Source organism: Oryzias latipes, chromosome 16, assembly GCF_002234675.1.
Source record: "Oryzias latipes chromosome 16, ASM223467v1".
NCBI classification, from domain to species: domain Eukaryota; kingdom Metazoa; phylum Chordata; class Actinopteri; order Beloniformes; family Adrianichthyidae; genus Oryzias; species Oryzias latipes.
In genome coordinates, this window is record NC_019874.2 from 15189312 (window position 1) to 15214822 (window position 25511).

Sequence of the window (25511 nt, forward strand, 5' to 3'; positions counted from 1 at the left end):
ATAATCATTATCTAAAAGGAAATGTAACAGTTAGGACAATGGAATAAAATATCGCCCTAAATCTTTTCCACAAATGTGTATGCTTACCATTTATTAGTTTGGTATATATAAAAAAAAAAAATAAATAAAAAAATAAATAGCAGTCAGTACTATCATTAGTGCAAACTATAAAAATAATATGATCTGCAGTCCGAATTTAAGTTAACATTTTCTTCACCCCTTGTGATATTTTATTATTATTATTATTATTTTGCCTGTAAAACTCATTTTCCCTTTAGCCACCGCGGTCGTCCCCTCCCATCTCGCGCCTTCCCTCTTTTCTCTCATCGAATTGCTGGCCGACTGTGTGTGCGCGTGTGTGTGTGTGCGTATGTGTGTATGTGTTGTTGTTGAAGCAATGATGGCGGCAGCGGGATGCGGATCAGCAACCGCGGCTGCCGTAGGAGGCCAAGGTGGAACTGCTACGGCCAGAGGTCGTTTCCCTGGTCGGCCATGGTCTTCGCGTAGTCGTTTGCGTTCCGAGAAGCGATGGCAACTCGGAAGATCAGGCTTTGAAACTGACGATGTGACTAACGGAGGGCCAAGGCCCGCAAACCTGGTTCTGTCGTTAAACGAAGACCAGTCTCACTTGCGCTTACTGGGGATAGAGGCAAGTCACAAGATCCTTGGCCAGGCTGGATACAGCTCTAGTGAGAGTGAAGAGGTGAGGTCCCAAATCGACCCAGGAGTTAGTATCTTTATTTTATTTTTTCACACTTTGTGTTAATGTGAATGTGCATGCGTGAGTGCCGGACACATACTGTGAGTGCTTATTGCCACGACGATATGTCAACATCCCATTGCCCGGCTAAATGTTAAGTTTAGCTCCATTCTGGCTAAGCTGACAACACAAGCTAACAAGCGCTAGCATCGTTCAGTTTTCTCATTTAGACCTTAAAAACTAAATGCTAGTTTCAAGCTGAAAGCATAACCAGTAATTTACTTTAGCACTTCCTCTCTACGGCCACTCTTTGTTTAAATTCTAAAACACAAGACTACATGTTTAACGCGTTAAAACCCAATGAGTGAGAATATAAGTGAGTTACTATGTACAGCAACTAATTCATATGGCCCACACTGTACAGGGCCAAAGTAACAGCTAGCCTGCTAATAGCGAACACAAAGAAGGGGGAGGCTAGCGCCTCCGTAGTCTGCACCGCGGCTACGTGCTAACTGCTCTGTACTGTATCCATATGGAACCAGAGCCTCCTGTTTAGCTACTCCAAACTTCAGTCTTTGATAAAAACAATAACTAAACAAAAATCCATATGACGTGTGCGTAGTGTAGCTGTGTTGCCCCCTTTGCAGTCATTAGTGAGTAACTGTTGTCGTAGGAGGACAGACATGGCTTTTAGCTATTGCTAGCAAACATGGCACGTTTGTTATAATAGACAGTAGCACAGCAGAAGTGTGGCAAAGCCAGTTGGGAGTATTTTTGATTTGAAAGTTCATATGTCGTGAGAAATCCGTTGTCTCTTGTCTTTTAGGTCCTTTTTAACTATAAAGTTAAAAAAAATGTTTTTATTGTATATTACAAGTACTGCAGATAAGGGAGATCTTCAGAACCTGAAGGGAGCAGGACATTTATTACACTCATAATTCTTTTGCATCTTGTCAGAGCGTCTTTGCTTTGTTTGATGCAGCAACGTAAATTATGTCCAGTCATGTGGATCCTGGCTACCAGTTTAACAAAAATAAAGGCTAATTCTTCTCTTTCAAAGATGCTTGAGACAGATCTGAGAGAGAGTACAGGATGAAATAATAGTGGAATATTAGTTTAGCCATTACATAGTAATATTAAATAACTACAATCAGACTCCATCATTAGGTCAACACATGGAATCTGACTGTCTGTACTTTAACAATAAAGTCTCAGAAGAATTTTTACATTTTTAGCATGAATATTCTTTTAACTACTAGGAATGCCCAAATTCTCAGTTTAAAAAAGAAGTATGTGACACCATTAAAGGAAAGTGTATTGTCTACTGCATATCATTAGGTCTATGTTAAAAGTGTCAAAAGCGTTTTGTGCTAAATTTAAAAAGGCTTTAAAACTTCTTGTTTTATTACACCACACCAGGCTTAGTATGAAGCTAATTCAACGTTTTTCTCCAGTGTTACTTGCTTATTAGCCCATTTAAAAAAAGTTTTTAAATAGTTTTTTTTTTTTTTTTTTGTAATCCACAAATCAAATCGGAATAAAATCGTGAGCCCAAAATCGATGTTTGAGCCAAAATGTGAAGAAGGTGTATCGTTGCATCACTACTCGCTGCTAGCGTAGGATAATATTAATGTTATATTAATGTTGTTTTTTTTAATTATTAATATTATCAGCTGTGGCATCAACATTTTCTATTTTATCTCTATTCCAATTATTTAAAAATGTTCAATATATATAAATACCACTACTGCTCCACTAAAAGGTAATCATAATGCAAGGTCATTCGTATTTTAAAAAATAGAGTAAAAACAATTTTTACTGCATTTGTATTGATATCTATTATGTGGAATTAAATACAAAAACATGAACATTGAGTTCAGTTGTATTAACACAGTCCCTGTATTATAAACATGCAGGATGGGTCCCAGATATTTGAAATGTGTCCGGGGCAGTGGGATCACTTGTGGTTAAAATGTTTTTTGTTTTTTACTGTTTTGTGTTTTGAACAAAGTCATGTCAATTCGTTTAAATGTTGTTTTTTTTTTAAGGGGGAAGACTTCAAAGGATTTGAAGCTGAGAAGAAATGCTCCAAAAAACCTGTAATAGCTCAACAAAATTCTTCCAAAGGTAAAAAACGACAACAAAGCGATTTGGTAAATTGTGTGTGTTTTTAAAACAAACAAACAAGTTTCAGTTTAACGAGGATGTCCAGAATTTGCACATCTCTTATGCTTTTGCGGTTATGTTGTTGTTTTGTAGGGGTTGGTGTCAAAACCAAATTGAAGCGACCGCGGGAAAAGACGCCAGCGGTGGAGGCAGCCATTCCCCCAGACCTCATAAAAGAAGAAAACTGTTTGGAAGAAATATCTAGCACACCTCTCGAAGTGGCACCAGCAAAGAATTTGAAGAAGGGTTCAAAAGGAAAAAGCAATTCAGATCGTCAGTCCACTAAGAACAGATCTTCAGCAGCACCAAGGATAACCATAAAGTTAGTGGCCAAAAAGCAAATCAGAGCCATAAAGAAGCCTCGGAAAAAATCTGTGAAGGAGTTGAAGATTACGGAGATTCATGATGAGCCTAATGCCCAGAACACTCAGGGTGAGCAGATTTTAAGTGATCATGTTAAGTTAAAACCCGAACCACTGGAGGACAAGTGCAGCCCGCTGGAGAAAAGAGCTGGAAATGGACCTCCAAGAAGGCGAGGGAGATCTGCCGTCAAGACAGCAGAACCCGAAGGCCAGACTACTGCCAAAGTTGGGGTTAATGACCAAAAATCGAAAGAGAAAGAACTGTCTGACACTGTAAAGGACAATGGGTCTGCTGAGCCAAAACTGAAGGCATCAAAGAAAAAGAAACCAGGCAAACTTGTCACACGCAGGAGTAATAGAGTCGCTAACCCAGTCTCTAAAAAAGTCCTGGAGAGTCCGGAGGACGTTGGAGCTCAGGAGAAAAGTGATCAAGCTGAGCCCAAGATGGAAGTTTCACCAACGGTGGAGACTAAACCATCAAAAAAAAGAGGAGGAGGACAGGAGCGGAAGGAAGGCCGGAGGCAAAGCAGAAGACTAAATAAGGATATTCCGGTACCAGATTGCCAGGGCTCGTCCTCAGCAGAGACAAATAGTTTAGTTGTCCAGCCAAGTGAGGGTTTGCCTTTTAAAAATGAGAAGCAAAGGGTTCCAAGCTTAAAGCTGATAAAGATCAAAAACCCCAAGTATGGCGCACAGGCCAGTGGGAAGGCTTCATCGCGGAAGAAAAAACGGAGAAAATACATCTGGACGTTAGCATTAGTGAAGGTCGGGGGTCAAGGTGATGGAAATGCTGTCAAAACACAGCCGGAGACCATCGACAGGGAGGATCCGTTTGTTCCTTGTGATACCAGCGTCCAGAAAAGCTGTAAGGATCCAGGTGAGAAATCCAAACCGGAAAATGGAACCTTAAAAGACAGCGGTGACGCTGATGCTAGTCATTTAGTTCCGAAAAAGACTTTAGAAAAGTCTAGTTTACAAGCGGACGTTCCCATAGATCCCTCACCCGAAACACCTCAAGAAGTCCCTAAAGCTGACTGCGAGAAAGTGCCGCCCCTTCAGATTAAAAAGGTCTCATCTCCTGGCAAGAACAAGAGTTCCAAGCCCTCCTTTTTGATCCAACAGGTTAGCCCCGTACCTGACAAGAAAGAGGAGGTTCAGCAAGATCCAGGTGACGTTCCGGAGGATAAAACATCCTGTCCGGATGGTGAAGCTACACCTGCTAGGAGACTAAGAAGAAGAACGTCTAACCTCGATTCTCCACAGAGTAAGACCGTCACTAAGAAGCAAGGTGGTGCTCAGAAAAGGAGGCTTAGAGCAAAACCTCAAGGTGAAGATGCTCCACAGGTGCAAGCTGAAGTTTCTTCTCAGGTTTCCACTGAAAATCTCAGCCCACAAGTTCTTCCCGAAAACCCAAGTCCTGTTTTGGCTGGAGACGCGCCGCAGGTGTCCAGTGTGAACTCCTCCGAAGACCTTGACAGGGACATCTCAAAATATGCTGACCCCCAATCCCAGTTGCCAGGTGAAGTTTCCCCTAAGAAGGTGGAGAATGAGGCGGAGCTTCAGAGTAAAGAGGCCAAACCCTTGCCTGTGCCTTCCAAACCAAGGAGATGTAGAAACAATAAAGTTGGGAAAAAGAAGTCACTCCAGAAGAAAAATGCAGCGGTTTCTCCCGATACCACAGTCAGCGCAGCTGTCGGCCCGGTTGATTCCACGAATGTAGATCCGGTTTTAAAGGAAGACACTCCGCCTGCAGTCGAAGAAGTGCTTCAGCCAGAACCAAAAGAGTGCCTCCAGCCAGAAACCCAGCAGGTCCCTCTGCCTCTGTCGGTGGAGGAGGAGCCCATACAGCTGCCGGTGAAAGAGGAACCGGACCTGCAGTTGATCGATAGCCAGAGGTCCGTGATGCCAGAGAGTCGAGCGATTGCTCCAGAACCATCAAAAAAGAGCCTCAAAAAGCTGAAAAAGCGGCGCATCAACACAGTGGGACCGCCGCAGAAACACAGGCACAGAGGGAAGGATGGAAAGTTCGCTCCTTTAAAATCCCGCAAAAACCTGAGCAGTTGTGATGTCCAGGTAGACGGAGAGATTTCCACCTCACTTGCAGCTGCTGCTCCTTCCCCAACCTCCAGGCTCGTGGGAGTGCATAAAAAGTACAAAAAGGGGCGAGCAGGCCTCAAATACGTTGAAGGCAAAAGGCCACCGCAGCAAACTAAAATCATTTCTACTCTCCTTGAAATGGGGCTGGACAAAGGCGGTCTGAAACAGGAGGAAGCTGACACGCCGGTGGACGGGAGGCAAGCAGACGGCGCCGCGGCCCATCCGGGTAAATCCAAGTTTGTCAAAAACATCAAGCACTTCATCATGCCGGTCGTGAGTGCCCGATCCTCGCGAGTGATCAAGACCCCCCAGAGGTTTATGGACGATGCTGGGATGTCTGTTCTGCCACGAAGAAACTCCCCAAAGAAAGGTTCCCAGTTTGTCTTGCAGCCGCGTCCGGGGAAGAAGAGAGATGATGATGATGTGGAGAGAGCGATATCCCCCATACTTCCAATCGATGAGGAGGACATATTGAGTGAAGCTCAGCTGGATGTCGATCTGTTCACTGCTCAGGATTTTGAAGACAGCCTTGACATAGCTGATTCGTTGTTTTCTGAAAGACAGTGCGGCACGATAGAAAACAGGAGTTCCTTTCTGAAGAACTCCAGCTTCAAGTGGCACATGCCTGAGGAGGCGGGTGAGGAATTGTATACACTGAATAAAAGTCCAGAGAGGAAATGCGAGGATCTCTTACTCTCCACTCCGGTTAACAAGTCAATCGAGCTGTCATCTGGCTTCCTGGGAGATCTGAAAAAGAAAAGTTTGCCTAAGTTTAACAAGCAGGCCGCTCACCTGAAGATCTATCAGAGGCTGAAGAAACCCCACATGGGACTTCCTAAGAGCAGGATGACCGCTGAGCCAGACTGTTTGAGCAAACCCCTTCCACCTTCAATAGACTTAGCCGAAGGACTGGACGACGAGGCCATGAGCATCAGTCTAAGGCAACGAGATACAGTCACAGAGACGGAGAAGTCCAAGCTAAAGATCGAGGACCTCAACACTCCTGGGGTCATTAGGAAGGTTTGTGTTCGGGCTACCAACTCCACATCGCTGGTGTTGCACCACAGCGAAGAGGAGGAAATAGAAAGGAAAGAAGCTGTAAAGATTCCCACTGGTAAGAGCATTTTTTTATAAAAGTCGTAAATCGGTTGTAAAAACAACACCCTGCTATAACCTGGAGCTTGCTTTTATTCGCAGGAGAGCTGCGGGCGAGGCCAAACTCGGGCGCGGCTGCATCTACGGAGAAGCGTGCACGCCTCACTGGTGCAAATAAAAGAATGTTCAATCTCCTCAGGAAAGCCAAGGTTCAACTCTTTAAAATTGACCAGCAGAAGCAGCTGAAATCTTCAGGGGTTAGTAAAAAAAAAAACATACAGTTGGAGATGTGCAAATCTATAAACTGTTTGATTACATTTTGTTAAATGTTTGTGGCTCTTCAGCTGTTGTCCGCCACAACCGGAGGCAGACCTCAAGATTTAGCATCCAAGAGACAGAGAAGGAAGCAGAGGGTGCAGCCTCATCCGAGTGTTCCAGTCAAGACTGAGCCCCTTCAAGCACAAGTAAAGGACTTGAGAAGTGGAAACATCACCCTGCTTAACATCCTGTTTTCATTTCTGTTTTCCCACTGTTCTTGCTAAAATAAGAGTTATTCTAGGTTAAATTAGGATTTCTCATTTTTAGTTTGACGGGAGAGAGAAAAAAACCGTAGGCCTAATTCTTTCATTTTTGTCTTGGATGTTATCCTCCTTCAGCCCCCGCTCATCTCCCCGCTGTGCCAGGAGTTCAGAAGAGCAGGAGGTCCTCGGATCAAGCACGTGTGTCGAGCTGCCTCTGTGGTGCTCGGGCAGCCTCGAGCGCTCGTGCCGGATGACATTCCCAGACTAAGCGCCTTGCCACTGCATGAAAGATCTGGTATTTCTCCATCACCCATCGCTAAAGGTATTTATGGAGTAGTAATAGCTGTTTGTCCTTTTTAGTTGCTCCCCTTGCATCTCTTATTACTTTTACAAAATATCTTGAAGCACTTTTAGCATTTATCAGATTGATGCTGTTTTTCATCCAAATTGTTTGATTTAAACAGAAGCATGCATTTTAATGTTTTTTTCTTCTTTTATGATAGATAGGGTTAGCTAAAATGCATAATTAAAATGTTTATTGCAGATATTGGATCTCCATCTGAGTCCGACAGCCCCGAATTGTCTGATCAAAAAGTAACCAAGTCGAAAAAGCCAACAAACTTTGGAAAAAGGAAAGGGCTGGGACCGTTTGGGTACCGCTCCCGGAGGTGTGGGGTGTGCAAAGGCTGCAACCACGAGGAGGACTGCGGCAAATGCATAAACTGCCTCGACAAACCCAAGTTTGGAGGGCCCAACACAAAGCGGCAGTGTTGTGTGTAGGTTTATTCAATTACTTATTGTTGCTGTACACAACATCATAAGCAGAAATGATAGATTTCACTGTTTTGTAATCAATTCATTTTCTTGTGTCAAGCTATAAGAGATGTGATCAGATCGAAGAAAGAAAGGCACGCAGACTGAGTGGAAGAACGGCACCCAAAGGTGCTTTTCCTTCTTTGTGCTCCAGTATAAAAACATCACTCTTTCATCTTTGTAACAGTTTTTCTTTTCTTTTCCGAGGTTCCTCAAAGCGCCGCCGGCGGTCGTTCAGTGGGGGTCATTCCAGTAACGAGGAAGGCAACGACGGCGCTGTGGACTCTCCATCGGCTGACGGGCAGAGTCCGTCTGTAAGGAAGCAGCCGAAGCGCGTCGTCAAACCTCGTGTCTACTTTGACCTGGTGGATTATGACTCCGATCTGGATGATAAGGCCTTCTCCAGCTCTGCCTCACCAGCGAGGAGAAGGGGTGCTGGACCTCGCTTCAGTCAAGGTAATTGAACCTTTAGATGACATTTAGTTTATTGAGTTGAAGGTTTGTAACGGCGCCTCAGAAAAGAATCCCTTTTACAGTTTTCTGGTTGTAATGTTTACAGACAATGTCGGGGAATTAGCCAGTTCAAGTTTTGTGCTTTCCTCCTGTCTTGAAGACTTTGTTTCTCTTGATGGGTTCTTGGAAGACACCTCAGAGGATGAATTCAGACATCGAAAATCCAGCTCCCATCGTGTGCCACAGGGTCGACGTAAACCTGAGAAGGTGAGTCAGGGTTTTCAGAGAACATATGCACATATGGATGTCTCTGCTGCTGCTGACGCCCTCATCTCTCCGTCGTCTCTCAGGGTCTCCCATCTCCGGCTGCGTTGGAACAGACTCCTCCGAGTGTCCTCGCAGCTCTGGCCCACGGATTCGAACAACGACACGTCGAGTCTTCTAAACCTACTCACAAAATCCGGGTCGACTTCAAGGTAACTTTTGCTACACTTCAATCTAATTGAACATTTTCTGTTTCAATAGATTTAAGTTCAAGCAGTGAACAAAAAAAGTTACACTTAGAACATTCAAACAATGAGTCATTCAAACAAATTACAAATTTTTTTTTTCCAGTACAAGTCAAAATTTGTGGTGAAATAGTCCCCAAGGGTTTAGTATATTTTGATCCATTGAGTTTTTGTGACTTTTTTACCGTTCCATTTCCAGGAGGACTGCACCTTAGAGAACGTTTGGAATATGGGGGGTTTGAGTATACTGAGTTCTGCCCCTGTCATGCCACCTTACGTTTGCTTCCTGTGTGCCAGTAAGGGGCAACATGAGGTAAACTCTTTCATATTTACTTTAATGGCATGCAAAAAGGTTTGACGTAGTTTGACGTCTGCTCTGGTGGAATGGCCGTTGTCAGATGTTGCACTGCCAAGTGTGCTGTGAGCCCTTCCACCGGTTTTGCCTTGAACCAGCAGAGCGCCCCTCTGAGGAGAACAAAGAAAATTGGTGCTGCAGACGCTGCAAGTTCTGTCATGTGTGCGGCAAGAAGAACCAGCTGACTAAGGTACAGACGTGTCATCTCTTTTTTTTTTTTCCCGTTTCACAAGTGTTGCTTAGTATTCTGGCCTCACACTTTTTGCCTGCCTTGCATCCCTCAGCCTTTATTAGAATGTGAGCGGTGCCAGAACTGTTATCACGCTTCCTGTTTGGGACCCAACTATCCCAAACTAAACAAGAAAAGGAAAGCCTGGGTGAGACTCCATCAATGTGCCGATGTCCTGGGTTCTGGTTTAGCTCTCCTGTTAATGGTTTCTTTTTCTGCAGGTTTGTATGCGATGCATCAGGTGCAAAAGCTGCGGTGTCACGCCGGGCAAGAGTTGGGAGATTGACTGGAACCACGACAAAGGCCTTTGTCCAGACTGTTCAAAACTTTACGAGCAGGGTGAGGGAAGGATTCACAGCGGCCCACCATTTCATTCTTCTTAGCACATTACTTGCATTTAAACATTATTTTCACACTTTTTAGGGAACTACTGTCCAATCTGCTTCAAGTGTTACGAAGACAATGACTACGACAGTCAGATGATGCAGTGCGGCACATGTAATCACTGGGTACACGCCAAGTGTGAGGATCTGACAGGTGATTTATTCTTCTATATTCTTTCTTTCTTTTGATTTTTGATTGATTTTTAGGCTTTCACTTAAAAATTCCCCTAGTAGAGGGAGTAAAAAAGGTTTTCCTCTCTGCTTGTCTTTTCCAGACGAGCTGTATGAAATCCTGTCCAGTTTACCAGAAAGTGTGGTGTACTCGTGTCGGCCGTGCAGCGTCACCCAGCCCAGTGCCTGGAGGGAGCTTCTTTACATTGAACTCAGGGCAGGGGTGGAGAAAGTCCTGGCATGCTTACTCTCCTCCACCCTCACCCAGCACCTTGTCACATGCTCACAGGTGGGAGACTCCATAATGTGGATGCAACCATGTGCTATTTTTTACAGGTGTTTGTGACACGAACGTTCTCTTTACTGTGGCTTTGGTTTTTGATGCAGTGTGAAAAGCTGGTTGATCCTGACAGTGGGGTTGAAGGCAGGCCGGCCTGTGACCTCCGAGCTGTTGGCAAGAAGTTTGATAAAAGCCTTTATACATCACTGGTATGTTTTAAAAAAAAACTGTTTGCTTTTAAACTTAAGGGGATTAGGTTTTTGCCAAAATTCTACAGTAATCACCTTTCTGTATTTATACACAATAAGCAAGTGATTGAAATTGATATTTTGTATGAAGTTAGCTTTATGCCTGTCCCTCGGTGAACATTGTAAACAAACAAATAGTTTATAAATGCGTCTTTGTAGCCTCATCATGCTATGCAGGAGTCCGTCATTAATTGCAAGAGTTGCGTTCTTTAAAAAAAATCTCAGCTGTTTACATTTTGCAATGATCCTAGATGTTTTATGGCTGTAAAACCTCTTACTAAACACTTTATACACTTTTTTCAGACATTGTTTTCTCTCCTTTTTATCTGGCTTGATCTTTCAAAATTTAAACCTTTATAGGAAAATAAATCCAGTATTATAGAATGAAAAGGAAAACATGCTTGCGATTGAAGATTAATGTAAATTAGACAAATTGAATGCAGTTTGTACTGTACAAGAGACACGGCTTGGAAGAAATAATTGACGATGGTCTGCAGCCAATCAGAGCACAGAACACGCATGAAAAAGAAAAAATTACACACACAAAAAAAGCTCCACTAAAATGCAAGGACATGAAAGGTGGACCACTGTAAATGTCTATTCTATTCGTATGAAATGGAAATGAAACAATTACTGTTGTCTTTACACAGAAAATGTTTCACGAAGATGTGGTTCAGGTGATACGAAAGAGGCTCGAACAAGAAGACGACCTTCCTGACGAGCGGAGGCCCACTGCCCTGGCACGCTCCTACTACTTAAAGGTGCTGTGTGATTGGAAAAGGATGGGAGGGGACGACCCACATTTGCCTCTCAAGTGTTGCACTTCTAGATTTTCCACTTGTGTTGTTAAAACTGCAAAGAGCTTTCATTTCGATTCACACGTTTGTGTACTTTTCTGTTTAGCTCCTTGAAGAGGTTTTCAACTGGTTCAACAGCCAAGACCCAAAGGTGTGGAACCCTTGTACCAAAGACTTGCCCGTGTAAGTGAAAATGAAAATGTATTATTAAATGTTTGAATCTCTTTTTTTATTGAAGCAGAAAATTTTCAACAAGTATAGTTTTAGAGTACAATAAGATACTGTACAAAAAAGTAACTCTGTGGAAGTGAGTGTTAAGGACTTTGTTCCTTCCACAGGGGGATGCTGTCCAGTGGTGTCTGTCCCCCCACAACAGAACATGTGTACGCGCAGTGGCAGGAGCGGGAGGAGCAGTCGTCCCGGCATCCACTGGGTCTTCTGCAGGAGGACAACCGGCAGTTTTTGGACATTAAGGAAGAGGATGGGGCGTCTCCGATGTTGGGTGATCCAGCGAGCCGGAACTATTTCAAAAGCAGCAGGGCTCTCAAATTTAAAGGTGAGAACAATTCAAAAATGCATCTTTATTTTTAACCTTTTTTATGTTTGAAACCCAACAAAGTTTATTATTTTGTTTGCAGGAAAAAGAGGGAGGCTTATGAAGGCTGACTTTGACACTGGTTGGTCTAAAGACGATGAGAGGCAGTGTTCTTTGTGTCAGAAATATGGCGATCTCAAACCTGATGTGAGAAATGCAGTAAACGCTGTCGGTCCAAGTAAACACTCCACATTGAGTTTTCATTGGTTACTGAGGGTCTTTCTTTGCGTTTCTTCTTAGGAAGCAGGAAGGTTGCTGTATCTGGGCCAGAACGAGTGGGCCCACGTCAACTGTTGTCTGTGGTCTGCAGAGGTGTTTGAAGAGGACAACGGCTCTCTGCTGCATGTACACAGCGCTGTCACAAGGGGGCGCTTGATGGTTGGTTCTAATCTATTCGGGTGAATTAATATCAAGCATTATATAGGAAAAATCGATTTGGATTCTTCAGCAATAATTGATAGAGATTATTTTGAAGGTCAAGTGTTTGCACCAATGTAAATACATTGCTGGCATTGCTGCTTCCCATTTTTGAATATTTGAACTTATTGAATAAAACTTTATTGATATTTCTTGTTAACAAGGGGCACAAATTGATGAGAAGTCTCAGTGTGTTGTTTGAATTCTATACGTTAATGTAAATAAAGAAGATGCTACATATTGCTTTTGGGTAAAAGTTGTGCAAAAATGTTTAGATGTCATTTTGTTTAACCACAAAACAAAAAAGCAATCTCACTACACCTTGGTTGGTTGGTTGGCATATCATCTAGGGTTAGTCATGTAACATTCTGTTAACCAATCTGTTTCTGCTTTACTGTTCACATTTTAATGTACTGGTAGTTGTTCGTCTAAATGTTATTTTCTTTCTGCGGGCATCAGAGGTGTGAGCGCTGCAATAAGACGGGCGCCACCGTAGGCTGCTGCCTGACATCCTGTCAGAGCAACTACCACTTCATGTGTGCGCGTTCCAGGCAGTGTGTCTTCCAGGATGATAAGAAGGTGTACTGCTACAAACACAGGCATCTCATCAGTGGCAGGGTAAAACCTCATTTTTGTGCGCCGTGTGGGGGTGGAGGCTGCTGCAAAAATGCATAAATGTTGATTAAAGTTTGTCAAATGGACTGTTTGTTTGCTGTATAGATGATCACCGGCCAAGAATTTGAAGTCAACCGCAGAGTGTATGTAGATTTTGAGGGAATCAGCCTCCGCAGAAAGTTCTTGACTGGATTGGAACCAGAATTTATCAATGTGATGATTGGTGAGTTATTTTGAAATTAAGTTTTTTGGACTTATTTTTGCAGAAATTGCTTAAACTAATAAATGGTATATATGTGTATATATTTGTAGGCTCTTTGCAGATCGACAAACTAGGTGTCCTGAGTGAACTTTCAGCGAGCAAAGGCAAATTGTTTCCTGTTGGGTTTCAGTAAGTTTTTTATTTTCTACATCTTAATCAATTGCTTAAAATGTTTTCTTTCATTATTGACACTATAGTAAAGGTATTTTATTTGAAATTGTGAAAAACAAATAATGATAATTATGAATATAAAATAAGGGTTTTAATGGACAAAAAAATAGTCAAGGAAGCGGTGGGGAACCATAATTTCTGCGATCATTTTTTTAAAGAACAGATGAGCTATTTATTCTGATTTAGGCATTTATACCACCATGTTTTCAAGAAAACACAGTAATAGTTTGTCCTAAATGAAGTTCAGAGTACATAACTCTAGTTTTTTCTACACCTGCATTACAAAGTGCCCCCCCCCCTCCCCCATTTAGACTAGGCCTAAGCACTCTCCCTCTATGTAACAGCAACTTAATGTGGATGTGTTTTATTGAGGGAAAATGTTTTTTCCTCCTTCAGATGCTTTCGGTGGTACTGGAGTACAGTTAACCCTCTCCGCCGGTGCAGATACACATGTACAGTCCGTGAGGTGCGCCCAGTTGTCCCAGAGAAACCTATTGAAGAAATGCCTGACCAAGGAGACAATCTCACCATTGCTCACAGCCCCCGTCAACTTCCTGGTGTGTTTTCAGAACAGTGACTATTATTTAAAAATATGTCCTATAACCTAACTTAATATTTAGCATTTTGACGAAGACACTAACACTTGCGGTTTCATCATCTGTATAAAAATGTAGAATCTCAAGCCCAAGAGAGAGTTTCAACAGAACCCCACCTTTCATCTGAAGAAGCGTCAGTCCAAGGTCATTTCATAAAATCCGACCACAGCACAAGGCCAAAGATTCCCAGGAGGCCAGCGGGAGGATTGTCCCGACCTCTGCCATCCCCAGGTAGACTATAATTGTATTACTCTTTCTGTTATGTACTGCGAATATTATGGATGCATACATAGTTTGGACGCTGTTTATGAATTACATTTTCTTTCTAGGTGCAACCCAGACAAAACCCCACCATATCCTGACCATAAGTGATCTAGAAGAGACTCGAAGAGCTCGTCGCCACAGCCCACACTCACAATCCTCTGGCATACGTGGTCATGGTCCTCCAACTCCCTTAGGTCCTTTACCTGGTCCAATTACGCTCCGTGCCGGCAAATCTTCACTGCCCACCTCCCCTTTATTGCCACTCGGTTCTTCTGATAGTCTGATCAACTCTCCCTTATCCCGCCCCGCTGGAGGTAGAACACACTGTACATCGTCGTTCTTTCCTCAGTCTCCTTGGCAGGACAGTACCACCTCAGCAAACCTGCCTTTCTCTACAACCATGCAGCATTTACCCCGGAATCGATTTTCATTTGATCTCAGCCAATCAGATTCTGTTGAAGTGCCGCACAACTTTTTAGCTTCCCCTGAACCCGAAGACGTTACACCAAATCCTGCAAATGGTACATCCCCTCACAGAGAGTTGGAAAAACAAAGAGACAAGTTTTCTTATGACGCCTTTCACAAAGACTCGAGCATAAGTCTGAACGAAGAGATGAGGACCGAACTAGAGATTGAAGAAACATTCCTGAATGAAGGGGTTGCGATGAACTGTGGGGGGCAAATAGTGGTGGAAGAAGACGATCAGGAGGAGTTCTGGGAAACGGCAGAAGAGGTCCCGAAGACCAAAACCGTTGCTAACAGTCTTCCGCTGCTTGCAGCCTCAGCCAAGGAAGACTTGGGGAACACATCCTCTGAAGATGACATGGAGCACTATTTTGATTTTTCACGAACTATAGTCAGCTGCCAATCATCAAAAGATCGCTCCAAGTCTCCCTCCTCTTCTGCATCTCGACATTTGGCTCAGCTGGATGGGATCGATGATGGCACAGACAGTGACGCAAGTGTTGCAACCACAGATGATGCTCAGAAGGTGTTCGGGCCCGGGAAAAATCCGATACAAAGCAAAAATCTGAACAAAAATCTCCCAAACATTGAAATTACAAACAGTTCACTGACCCCGAACACATCACTGGAAAGCAGGGGAATGGAGTCTTCTTCTGCGACAGCCTCAACTATCGGAAAGGTTACGCATGACTGTTCACACCTACATCCGTTGAAACCACTTGATTCCAGTCAGAGCTCAGACTCTCCAGCAAATCAGGAAAACTTATTTTCTGCTCTCGACGACGACTCTTTCCCTAACTTGCTCATCAAAATTCCAGAGACGACATATTCAGAGAAATTGTTGGAAACTCCCCTTTTAGCTGAATGCGAAAATGCCCCCCATCTTACTGAGCTGCTTCCTGTTCTACAAGACACACCTCTCCAGACCCAGCTTGAAACCTGTAAAGCCCTGGACCTAGAGCCTGACGATGGCGCCTTTGTTTCGTTGGCAGAGGGGTCCGCCGCGTTGGTGAATCACTTAACATCTAACATGGTAGTGCCTTCATTAGCAGATTCTGCAGTCAAAAGCCAGGACGCCGTGCTGGGTCTGCTTGAGTCATCCCCTCTACTGTCTGCAGATGCACACATCTCTTCAGAAAGCCTTGTGGACTCCCTCCAGATGGATTCTTCTTTACCCCCTCTCACAAGCATCACTCTTGAACCAGTGACCACTCCGGAGTCAATGTTGCCGTGCACAGGACCTTCAGCTGCTAAACTAACAACGCTCACTTCTGTAGGAGAAGTTAGACAAACACAGATACATATTTCCACTCAAAATGATCCAGTGCTAGGAACGACTGTCCCTTGCCCCCCAGCAGGATCTTGCCAAGCGGTTTCCGTGCCTTTGTACTCCACACAAGCGCAGCCATTCGGTTCAGCGGCTGTCACCATCGTTTCCTCCTCTGCCTCGGTAGCTTCACTTTCCGGACTGATGACGCGCTGTTCGGCTGCTGCGATACCGCTGCAAACCACCTCCACCCCAGTGGTCCTAAACGGTTACAGCTCCACATCTTTGCAGAAGGAAGCCACATCTGGGCACATGATTTCTATCAACTTCTCCACCCCCAGGCCAGCTCTAGAACCTCAGCAGCCAGTGCTTCCCCAAGCATTACCTGGACATGCCATCCTCACTGTGAAAGAGGTGGGAGGTCCTAATGTAGATCCGACACCACATGTTCTACTGGTTAACCGGCTCGGGCAAATCTTTGTGAAAAACCCAGAAAGTAACACCTTCCAGCTTCCCACTCCCAACTCCCCTTCTTATAACTGTGTCAACCAGATTGCCAGCCTTTTGCAGAGCAATGCCCTTTCAGCCACACTGGCAGCAGCCGGCAACGTTTCTTCTCCGACAGTTGGAGCCAGCATAGCGACGGCTGTCCCCGCATCACTCACACCCGGGGTGCAGAATCCAGCAACGGTTACACAGCTGCTCGCCCACAATAGCAACGGTGCAGTGGCATCAGTGAGTGTGAAAAAGTCCAAGAAAACCCCAAAATCTTCAAAGGATGAAACAGTGCCAGAGTTGAAAAAACCAAAAAAGAAGAAAGAGAGTCACTCTTCTAAAAAACCAAAAACATCAAAGGTTGCAGGGCAGTCATCTGAAAACACACCTGTAGCCCCTGTTGAAAGTGCCCAAGCAATTATCAATCAAGCAATGGCGAGTAACTACACCCCCAAGTGGGGTGGGCTACGAACGATGAGCCCCTCTTCGCTGGTTCTCCCACCGGGTCTTCTACTTGAACCAGAACCTCCAGCATCACCCCCCTCCCCAGCCCCGGCGCCACCACCTGCATCTCGGCCTCGCACCCATGTCCGGATGAAAAGGGTGTCTTCGCTTTCGGACCGTATTGTCATAAAAAAGTCCAAAGTGGACTTCCTGCAACCAGAACCCAGCAGCGAAGATGAGAAGCCTCCGAAAATCACCTTTCCCAGCATCTCCAGTCGGGCCTCAGGAGTGCGGATCAAGACCCCGACTGTGAAAGGAGTCCTAAACCTGGATGAGCTGACAGAGGAGCACTTAAGTGATTCTGAGAGCTCAGGGTAAGTTCAAACGGCTCTGGAAGCAGTAATACAAGACATTTTATAGTCTGTTGAATCCCACCGTCTGTCACTTCTTTTTGATCATTTCAAGCTAAAATAGTACAAGTGTGTGCACAATAAAGCATAGAGGCTTAGGAAAACATTTAACTTTGGAGGAATTTCTTCTTCATTTGTGTAACAAAATGTGTCTGACATGTTTTGTGATTTTCTTCCAGCTCAGAGCCGTGGGGTTATTTGTCTCAGGGTGAACAAGACAAACCATTTGCATGGGAAACTGCGGGACACAGCATTCTGACCGACTGGAAAAAATACTCTGGTATTTTAGTTTTAATTAATGCAATAATGCAAAGATTTGTTTTTGCTTAAGGCTTTGGATGTTTTGAATGTTTAGCAATGAAATATGGTATCACAATACTAGGGATGTATGGATTTTATTTTCCTTTTTTTTTTTTTTTTCACCTAAGGTGCTGCTTGTACATCAGATGACGACCTGCCTTTGTCCGAAGAGGATGAGGAATGCCCAACCAACAAAGACCAGCCACATTTGCGATTTGAAATAACCAGTGAGGATGGATTCAGTGTAGAAGCAGACAGTATTGAGGGTAAGACGGAAAAAAAGATTTAATTGATGCAATATTATTTTGCCATTTCAAAAAAAAAAAAAAAAAAGTCCTCCTAATGCCATCTACTTGTCATTTGTCCTTTAGTGGCTTGGAAAGCAGTGATCGATGGTGTGCAGGAAGCTCGCGCTATAGCAAAGCTGAGGCCCCTGACCTTCCAGAGAGTCACAGGGGCCGGCATGCTGGGATTGGTACACGACACAGTGGTTTTCCTGTTGGAACAACTTGAAGGAGCTCACCGTTGCCAGAAGCACACTTTCCGTTTCTTCAAACAGCAGAGCCCAGATGATGATCTTCCTGTTAACCCTAATGGCTGTGCTCGGTCTGAGCTGTATCTCAGGTATGTCTGTCTTCTTGGAGCTGGAAATTCCCAATGACAAAACCAGCTTCAAACTGATGATACTTTTTGTTTACTTTTACAGGAAGTCTACGTTTGATATGTTCAACTTTTTAGCTTCTCAGCATAGACAGCTTCCTGACATAGGGCCTTATGATGACGAAGAAGATGAGGTTCTTTTGAAGTCTACTAGGTCAGGTTTCACTTTTTGGATTTGATCTGTTTTCTGTGTTCAAATGTTTCAAATGTTCGAATACCACGTTTCTTTCTCAGACGAGCCACTAGTTTGGAGTTACCCATGGCCATGCGCTTCAGACACCTGGAGAGAACATCCAAAGAGGCCGTGGGAGTCTACAGGTCAGATCAACGGGGTCAAATTAAAAAAGCTGTTCAGTTTAGAGTGTACTCATGCTTTAAGCCTTGATTTGACTACTCAACCTCTAAAAGTAAAGAAACCAAACCTGCAGCTGTTCAAAATTGCAGCTGGCCCTACAGAGACAGCTGTCTATACAGAAACCTGTGTGGAATCACTGCTCCATGCCCGGGTTCTTCACTTTTAAAGATCACAAGATAGAGACCAAGTATTTAATATTTCATTGTACAAACATAAAAAAAAAAAGCTAATGGAAAACACTGATCACAAGTTTGATGTACTGTATATTCCAGAGTATAAGTTGTGCTGGGGTATAAGTCGCATGAGCAAAGAAAAAAAAGCATAATAAAGAAGAAAAAAATGATATAAGAATTGCTCTTGAATAGAAGTCTCACTTTTACGAGAGAAGTGCAACATTTCTGAAGCAATCCGCCAAGCCCGGTGTTATGCTGCGTTCACAAAAAACCGGATTCAGTCTAAATCGCGTCTGTTTCAACGTGCATCAAATCTGCGTCCGCTGCCTCTTTTGATGCACGTCAAATTCAATGCTAGTCCAAAAATGTGTTCAGAAACAGAAACAGGGGCGGGCAAACTACGGCCCTCGAGGCGCATCTGGCCCGCCTCCATGTTTGGTCCGACCCACTAAACAATATCAGAGACACATGATTTTGCGATGGAGACCCACATAGAACGTGATATTTTATTCCACCCTTCTGAAGCCTGTGCCCCTATCTGAAACCCTCTAAAAATCCCTGTCAAATAGAACAGGAGACTGTGTTCCCTTTCTACATCGCAGTTTTGCTCCTTCTTTTAGACCAATAATGCTCCTGCTTTTTCTTTTTTTTCTTTTTTAAACAACTAACCCTGTTCAGGGTGACCTTTTCAATCGATGTCGTCCGTTCTGTGTCTCCTGTACAGAAACGGACAGTTCTTCAGATCTACATAAATCTTTGTTCCGCGATCAGATCTTTGTTTTCATTCTCTAATCCTGGACTTGGCCTATTTTCTGTGAAGGTTTGAACTTGAGAGTTTAAATACTAGAAAAAAAATGTTCAAGTCTGTCTGGAAAAAGTGGAGACTGTGTGTAGTGAGGACTTTTACTGCCATAAAACATCTTAAATCTTTCTCCGCTGATTTCATCGATCACAAGTTATTTTTAGAGCGAAAATCCCGCAGTAAACGAGGGAACACTGTACTGGTGAAAAATGGATGCAGATATATGCCCAGCTGCTGCAGAAGCCATAAGGATTTGACTTCTTTTCATGATGAGATGCAGGACACAGCTCAGTTTTATTTGTGAGGTTTAGCCCAAACTGTGAGATAGATGTGTGAGGAGCTGCAGCCCTCCAAGGACAATAGCAAATACTGACACAGACACCTGCGGTGCCCTTTAGGGGCTGTTAGCAGGAAACATCTGCTAAAGAGAAACCGGTTGTTAGTGAGAAAATAACAAATATATGTGCTTTTTTTTATTACTTGAAAAAAACAAATAAGTCGCTCCTGAGTCACACCCCTGGCCAGACTATGAAAAAAAAAAGAGAGGAAAAAAAGCGGGATTTAAACTTTTTTGCTCAGAGCTGGAAAACCGGTATGAGAGCGCTCTAAGATAAGATAAGATATTCCTTTATTAGTCCCACGATGGGGAAATTTCCTTATTGCGGCAGCAGTACAGGAACAGAGAGCAGTATATAAAAGAAAAAGACTATGGAGTAAGTATAAACACCTATATACACAATATACACACATACGTTCCAAAATATTGCACAGGATGATCAAATGATCGGTTATTGCACAGGGTAAGATAAGACCGAGTCGATGATGTTGTTTGACGTGGTTCACTGGGAACAGCTAAGGTTGTAAAGTCTGATGGCAGAAGGTAGTCATCCTTAACCCCTAAAGACCTGGCGTCCTCATGGATGGACATCACATTCTGGGTTACATAGAATCAGTGGTTAATTTTGCTTACCAGGGGCCCTGTGACTATGTGTGGAGAGGATTAGCTCAAACATTAGTTCGGCTCTTAGGAGGCTAAGGCACATATGTGGTATCTGCTGTCAAACGTGTTCTGGCAGTAATTCAACATTCTTTAGATACTCATTTCTTTATCGTACTGTTCAGTAATTGGTTGTTTTTGCAGATGTTGAACGAATTGTTGAAGTTCAATAGAAACTGGCACTTTATTTATAAGTAGCAGAGGTGGCATCATATAAGATGATAATGTGCGGGAAATATTGATGGTACAGGTGCTAAAATTATGTCAGTGTTTGTGCCGCTTTTGTAGCACTTCCTGTCTTGGCACCTGTCAGAGGAAACCACAGCTTGTCTGGAAAGATGTTATTGATTATACTCGAAATGTTTTACGTCTGTGTCATAGGAAAGAAAGCATTAGTCATAGAGAAAGTAGTAAAAAAAAAGACCTAAAGGCCATTTTTAGTTTATATTTATGGTGAGAAATGACTGCAAACATTATCTACATCTTTTTGTCGGTAAAGGTTCTCATTTATCCAGATGATGTGGTCTAAAAGTGGATTTATAGCATCTAGAATTAAAACAGTATTCCTTAAATGTTTAATAATCATAAATAATAAATGTATTTGTATAGCGCTTTAAATGGCACACAGAGACGCTTTACAACATGTGAGCAAAAAGCAGTTAATAAGAACAAGAGTTATTACAATAAAAATAAAAAACATAAAAAGAAGATTAAATAATAAAAGCAATTTTAAATAGATGAGCTTTAAGTGATTTTTTTTTTTTTAATTGGGAGGTCAGCGCAGTCTCTGAGATGTTAGGGCAGACTGTTCCACAGGGTTGGAGCAGCAATGGAGAAGGCTCTGTCTCCCCAATTTCGATGCTTGGTCCGACAGGGGAGGGACAAAAGGTTAGGATCGAACGAGAGCAGAGAGCGGGAAGGGGTGTGACGCTGGAGATTGGTGAGGTAGGGTGGGGCCAGGTTATGAAGGGCTTTGAAAGTGACGAGGAGAACTTTGAATTTGACACGCTGAGCGATGGGGAGCCAGTGAAGGTTCTGAAGGACAGGGGTGATGTGTTCACGAGAGCGGGTGTGTGTGAGCAGACGGGCAGCAGAGTTCTGAATGTATTGCAGCTTATTTATTATTTTGGAGGGTGTACCATGGAGTACGCTGTTGCAGTGATCTAACCGGGAGGTAATAAAAGCATGAATGAGGGTTTCAGCTGCAGCAAAGGAGAGGGATGAACGGAGGCGGGCAATGTTTTTCAGGTGGAAACAGGCAGACCGATTGATTTGGTTAACTTGTTGTTCAAGTGATAGATTTGTATCAAAGAGAAACCTAAGGTTACGGATGACTGGTGACGAAGAAAGCGTGGTGTTATTGAAATTTAACTAAAAATTTGGAATGGATTTTGTGATGGCTTTGGGGCCAATTATGGTTATGTCTGTCTTATCACAGTTGAGTTTGGGAAAATTGTGATGAAGCCATGTTTTGATGTCTGTCTGTTAGACAGCGGGTGAGTGTGAAGTAAGTGGTGGAGCTGATGGATTTGGTGGAGATGTATAGTTGTATGTCATCAGCATAAAATGTAGACCATGTTGACTGATGATGTTGCCAAGGGGAATGAGGTGAAGGATGAACAGGAGTGGGCCCAGCACCAAACCTTGGGGAACACCTTGCAACAGAGCAGCTGTGGAAGATGAGCTGTTGTTTCCCTTGATAAACTGTTGACGGTTGGTAAGGTAGGACTGAAGCCAGGACAGAGCAGAACCGGTGATGTTGAGACGGTTCTTGAGACGGGAGAGCAGGATGGAGTGAATTATGGTGTCAAATGCTGCAGTGAGGTCTAGGAGAATGAAGATGGAGAGCTGTCCAGAGTCGGAGGAGAGAAGGATGTCATTGGAGACTTTGAGCAGAGCTGTTTCAGTGCTGTGTTGTTCCCGAAAACCAGATTGAAAGGTTTCAAACAGATTCTTTGAGTTTAGATGAGATTTGAGCTGGGAGGCATAAACATTTTAAAAACACTTGACAATTTTTTTTTTTTAAAAGAAATGAACTGAAGCAGGGGATGAGTGTTTCATGACTCAGCCAAGTGGTTTCATCAGTCCTGATAGGTCATGATGACCTGTCATCGGTTGTCATGAGCCGGAGGAAGCTCCTCCGGCTGATGACATCCGGCACGTCTATTTCATTTTCTTGACTCTTTTCTGACTGTTTTGCTTGTGTTGCAGGTCTGCCATCCATGGCCGTGGCCTCTTCTGCAAGAGGAACATTGAAGCAGGCGAGATGGTCATCGAGTATGCAGGCATTGTGATCCGCTCAGTGCTCACTGACAAAAGAGAAAAGTACTACGACGGCAAGGTTTGTGGGGCTACAACACGTTTGACCTGCTCCACTGGGATTTAGCCTCAATTCGATGAGCTGCGTTTGCGGTTGATTAAAAGCTGTGGTTTTTTAAATTTGTCTTTGCAGGGCATCGGCTGCTACATGTTCCGGATAGACGACTTTGACGTGGTGGACGCAACTATGCATGGCAACGCAGCGCGGTTCATCAACCACTCTTGTGAGCCCAACTGCTACTCAAGGGTGATCAACGTGGAGGGACGCAAGCATATCGTCATCTTTGCTCTAAGAAAAATCTACCGGGGGGAGGAGCTCACTTATGACTACAAGTTCCCCATTGAAGACGCCAGCAACAAACTGAACTGCAACTGTGGTGCCCGGCGATGCCGCCGATTCCTCAACTGAGTGGTAGAGGGAACGGAGTGGATCCCCGTTCACTAGTAAGCCTTAAGTTAAGGAGGCACTGGATTGGGCGGAGAGAGACTATGGGCACTCTGTGCAGCAGAAGGGGTTGGAGATGGGAGTAGCCACTATGAAACCAGTCCGAGGTAATATGGAGACATTTTTGTGGCTCTGAGAGCACCAGAAGTCAGAAGATAATGCCTCATGACCTACTTATGCTTCAAAGGACTTTCCACTTGTGCTGCAAAGCCGTAGGAGTAAAGAAGCAGTCTGTGTCTAAACCGACAACTTCCAAAACCAACCGTTCAAGGAAAGGGATTTCTTAGATCTCTGAAAGGATGCCAACCACAGTTTTTGGAGACACACGCCAGGCCTTATGTGTTTGAATCATTGCTGAAACTCTGTATTTTTGTTTGGGGTTTAGGTTTTTTTTAGTTGGACGATACAGGTCTTATCATGATCGCTCACAAATGAGAAGATTTTAGCCACATCCACACAGTCGCATCTTTTTCTTGAGCCACACAAACCAGTTTTTGTACATTTTATCCTTCCTTCAACACTTTCAACTTTCCTCATTCTGTTAGGGTTTTTTTTTTGGGGGGGGGGGGCGAAAGAAACTATGGTGCTAAGCTTTGAAAGCAGTCTCATTAGTTGTCTTGTGAATTAGGGATTATTTAGCTGTTAAATTGCTGTTGTGGTCCATCTTAAGTGACAGGACCTGTGCAGGACTCCTATCAGTGATGAATCATTAGCTAAGTTCCAGTTTAAAGCATCTGCTAGTTTTCTCCTGCTGTCTTCCCTTTAGTTTTAGTTTGTTCAAATATAATGGTTTCAGTCAGTTGTATAGTGTCGAAGCAGACAACAGCATGTCTTAAAAGTTTTTTTTTTTTTAAAGATCAGTGTACAGTGTATGTAGCAAACACTACCCAAGCCAAAAGTGACATTTTGTGGTGGAAATCCTCCTTTTTTTTTAGATATATATAAATATATACATATATTTTATTACTGTCATGGCAGATGCTCATACTTATTGCAATAAGACTTTGCTGCCCAACAGTTGCACATAAATAAAAACATCCAACATAGAAAGACATGATTTCCACTGTTGTGGAATCTGCTACAGTCTCTTAATCAGGGTGATCACTGGTACTAGAAAAAAAAAAAGATAAAAAAAAAAATCTATGGCTACTGAGTGTGCATGTTCAGCTCCTGAAGCAGGTTACTGAATTCAGCGGGAACTTTTGTAAGTTGATGTTCAGTTTCTGTCAGTGGTGAACGGGTTTTTTGAATTCACACACTGTTCTGATTGGTAATATTTATTCATGGTTTGGTTTCTGTTTTTAATGGCTAAAGGTGGTCTGTGTGTGAGAGGTGGCAGACAGGTTTCTAAGCAGATTGGTCCTTCTTTTGCATCCTTCATTTTTGTTTACAGCCGTCTTTTGTTTCCATTTTTGTTTACTTGAATTTGTTTCCTGTTTTAGGCTGTTGTGTCACGTGAAAGCCTTTATGATGTGCTCTAAAGAAATTTCTTTTATTTTTATTTTTTTTTTTTAAAGCAACTTTTTTTTTAACTTTATTTTTAATTTCTTATCTTAAATTAGTGATGGTCATAGCAGCCAGGAGTAAAATTTGCCCTCAATTTATCCACTCCCTACTCTTCCCACGTCGTTTTTAGAACAAAATCACATTGAGAGTTTATTTTTTATGTTTTATTTTTGCCTTCTGCATGTCCAATCACTGGGATGGAAACCCAGACAAACTCATGTCAATCATCTCATTGACAATAAGAGCCGTCACCCCCAACTCCTTGCAAGGATTCTACCTCAGCTGTTCAGACAGATGTTTGGGAATACTGATGCAAAAAGAGGATGATGATTTAAAAAAAAAAATAATAGAAAAATGTAAAAAAAAAAAATAGTTTGGTTTTAAAATCCTAGTCTGTCTGTCTGTGTGTTTGTTACTGTGTGTGTGTGCGTGCAATGAAGGATGCAGAAGCACTAGTTGAACGTTGAATACGACCATCTCCCAGGATCTGTTAAAAAAAAACCTGTAATGTTATATAAACACACACACATATAAATATATATATATATATATATATATAAATATATATAAATAATAGGGTTATTTTAAAGTGTAAAAGACATACAGATGATTAAAATATGTGCTCTTTAAATTTGAGTCTTTGTTACCATGTACAAACTAAACCCTGAGTTTGTAAATATTTGTATACGTATTTCTAAACCTGTTTAATTTTCTATGCACTTTTTTTATTTATAATTTTATTTGCCTAATAAAGATGTTAAGATGTTTGAAGAA

At 43.0% G+C, this 25511-nt stretch overlaps 1 protein-coding gene across 4 annotated transcripts; it reads left to right on the forward strand.

Moving 5' to 3' along the window:
• The first annotated feature begins 353 nt into the window (after positions 1 to 353).
• kmt2b (lysine methyltransferase 2B) lies at positions 354 to 25503 on the forward strand. 4 transcript variants are annotated; one of them, XM_023964212.1, is made up of 36 exons: positions 354 to 727; positions 2749 to 2827; positions 2960 to 6439; positions 6523 to 6677; positions 6765 to 6884; positions 7077 to 7263; positions 7486 to 7717; positions 7816 to 7883; positions 7962 to 8210; positions 8314 to 8474; positions 8558 to 8683; positions 8916 to 9029; positions 9115 to 9261; positions 9356 to 9448; positions 9522 to 9639; positions 9724 to 9837; positions 9959 to 10143; positions 10242 to 10343; positions 11033 to 11143; positions 11286 to 11362; positions 11518 to 11735; positions 11818 to 11921; positions 12015 to 12152; positions 12651 to 12809; positions 12912 to 13029; positions 13119 to 13197; positions 13636 to 13796; positions 13914 to 14066; positions 14165 to 17144; positions 17360 to 17460; positions 17609 to 17746; positions 17852 to 18104; positions 18187 to 18294; positions 18375 to 18458; positions 22679 to 22808; positions 22920 to 25503. In XM_023964212.1, the coding sequence occupies exons 1-36, from the start codon at positions 371 to 373 to the stop codon at positions 23193 to 23195; spliced, it is 11475 nt and encodes a 3824-aa protein (XP_023819980.1). In that variant the 5' UTR covers positions 354 to 370; the 3' UTR covers positions 23196 to 25503. The 4 variants fall into 4 exon arrangements, with proteins under 4 accessions (XP_023819980.1, XP_023819982.1, XP_023819983.1 ...); XM_023964214.1 differs by having other exon boundaries at positions 8368 to 8474; XM_023964215.1 differs by having other exon boundaries at positions 8398 to 8474.
• Positions 25504 to 25511: the final 8 nt, after the last annotated feature.

What these genes read in the sequence shown, in the direction of transcription:
- kmt2b (XM_023964212.1), top strand. Translation starts at nt 371, where the DNA reads ATGTGTGTATGTGTTGTTGTTGAAGCAATGATGGCGGCAGCGGGATGC. An exon ending in ACCTTGTCACATGCTCACAG is followed by an intron (nt 10,144 to 10,241) that starts GTGGGAGACTCC and finishes TTTTTGATGCAG; the next exon opens with TGTGAAAAGCTGGTTGATCC. An exon ending in GTTCTTTTGAAGTCTACTAG is followed by an intron (nt 18,295 to 18,374) that starts GTCAGGTTTCAC and finishes TTTCTTTCTCAG; the next exon opens with ACGAGCCACTAGTTTGGAGT.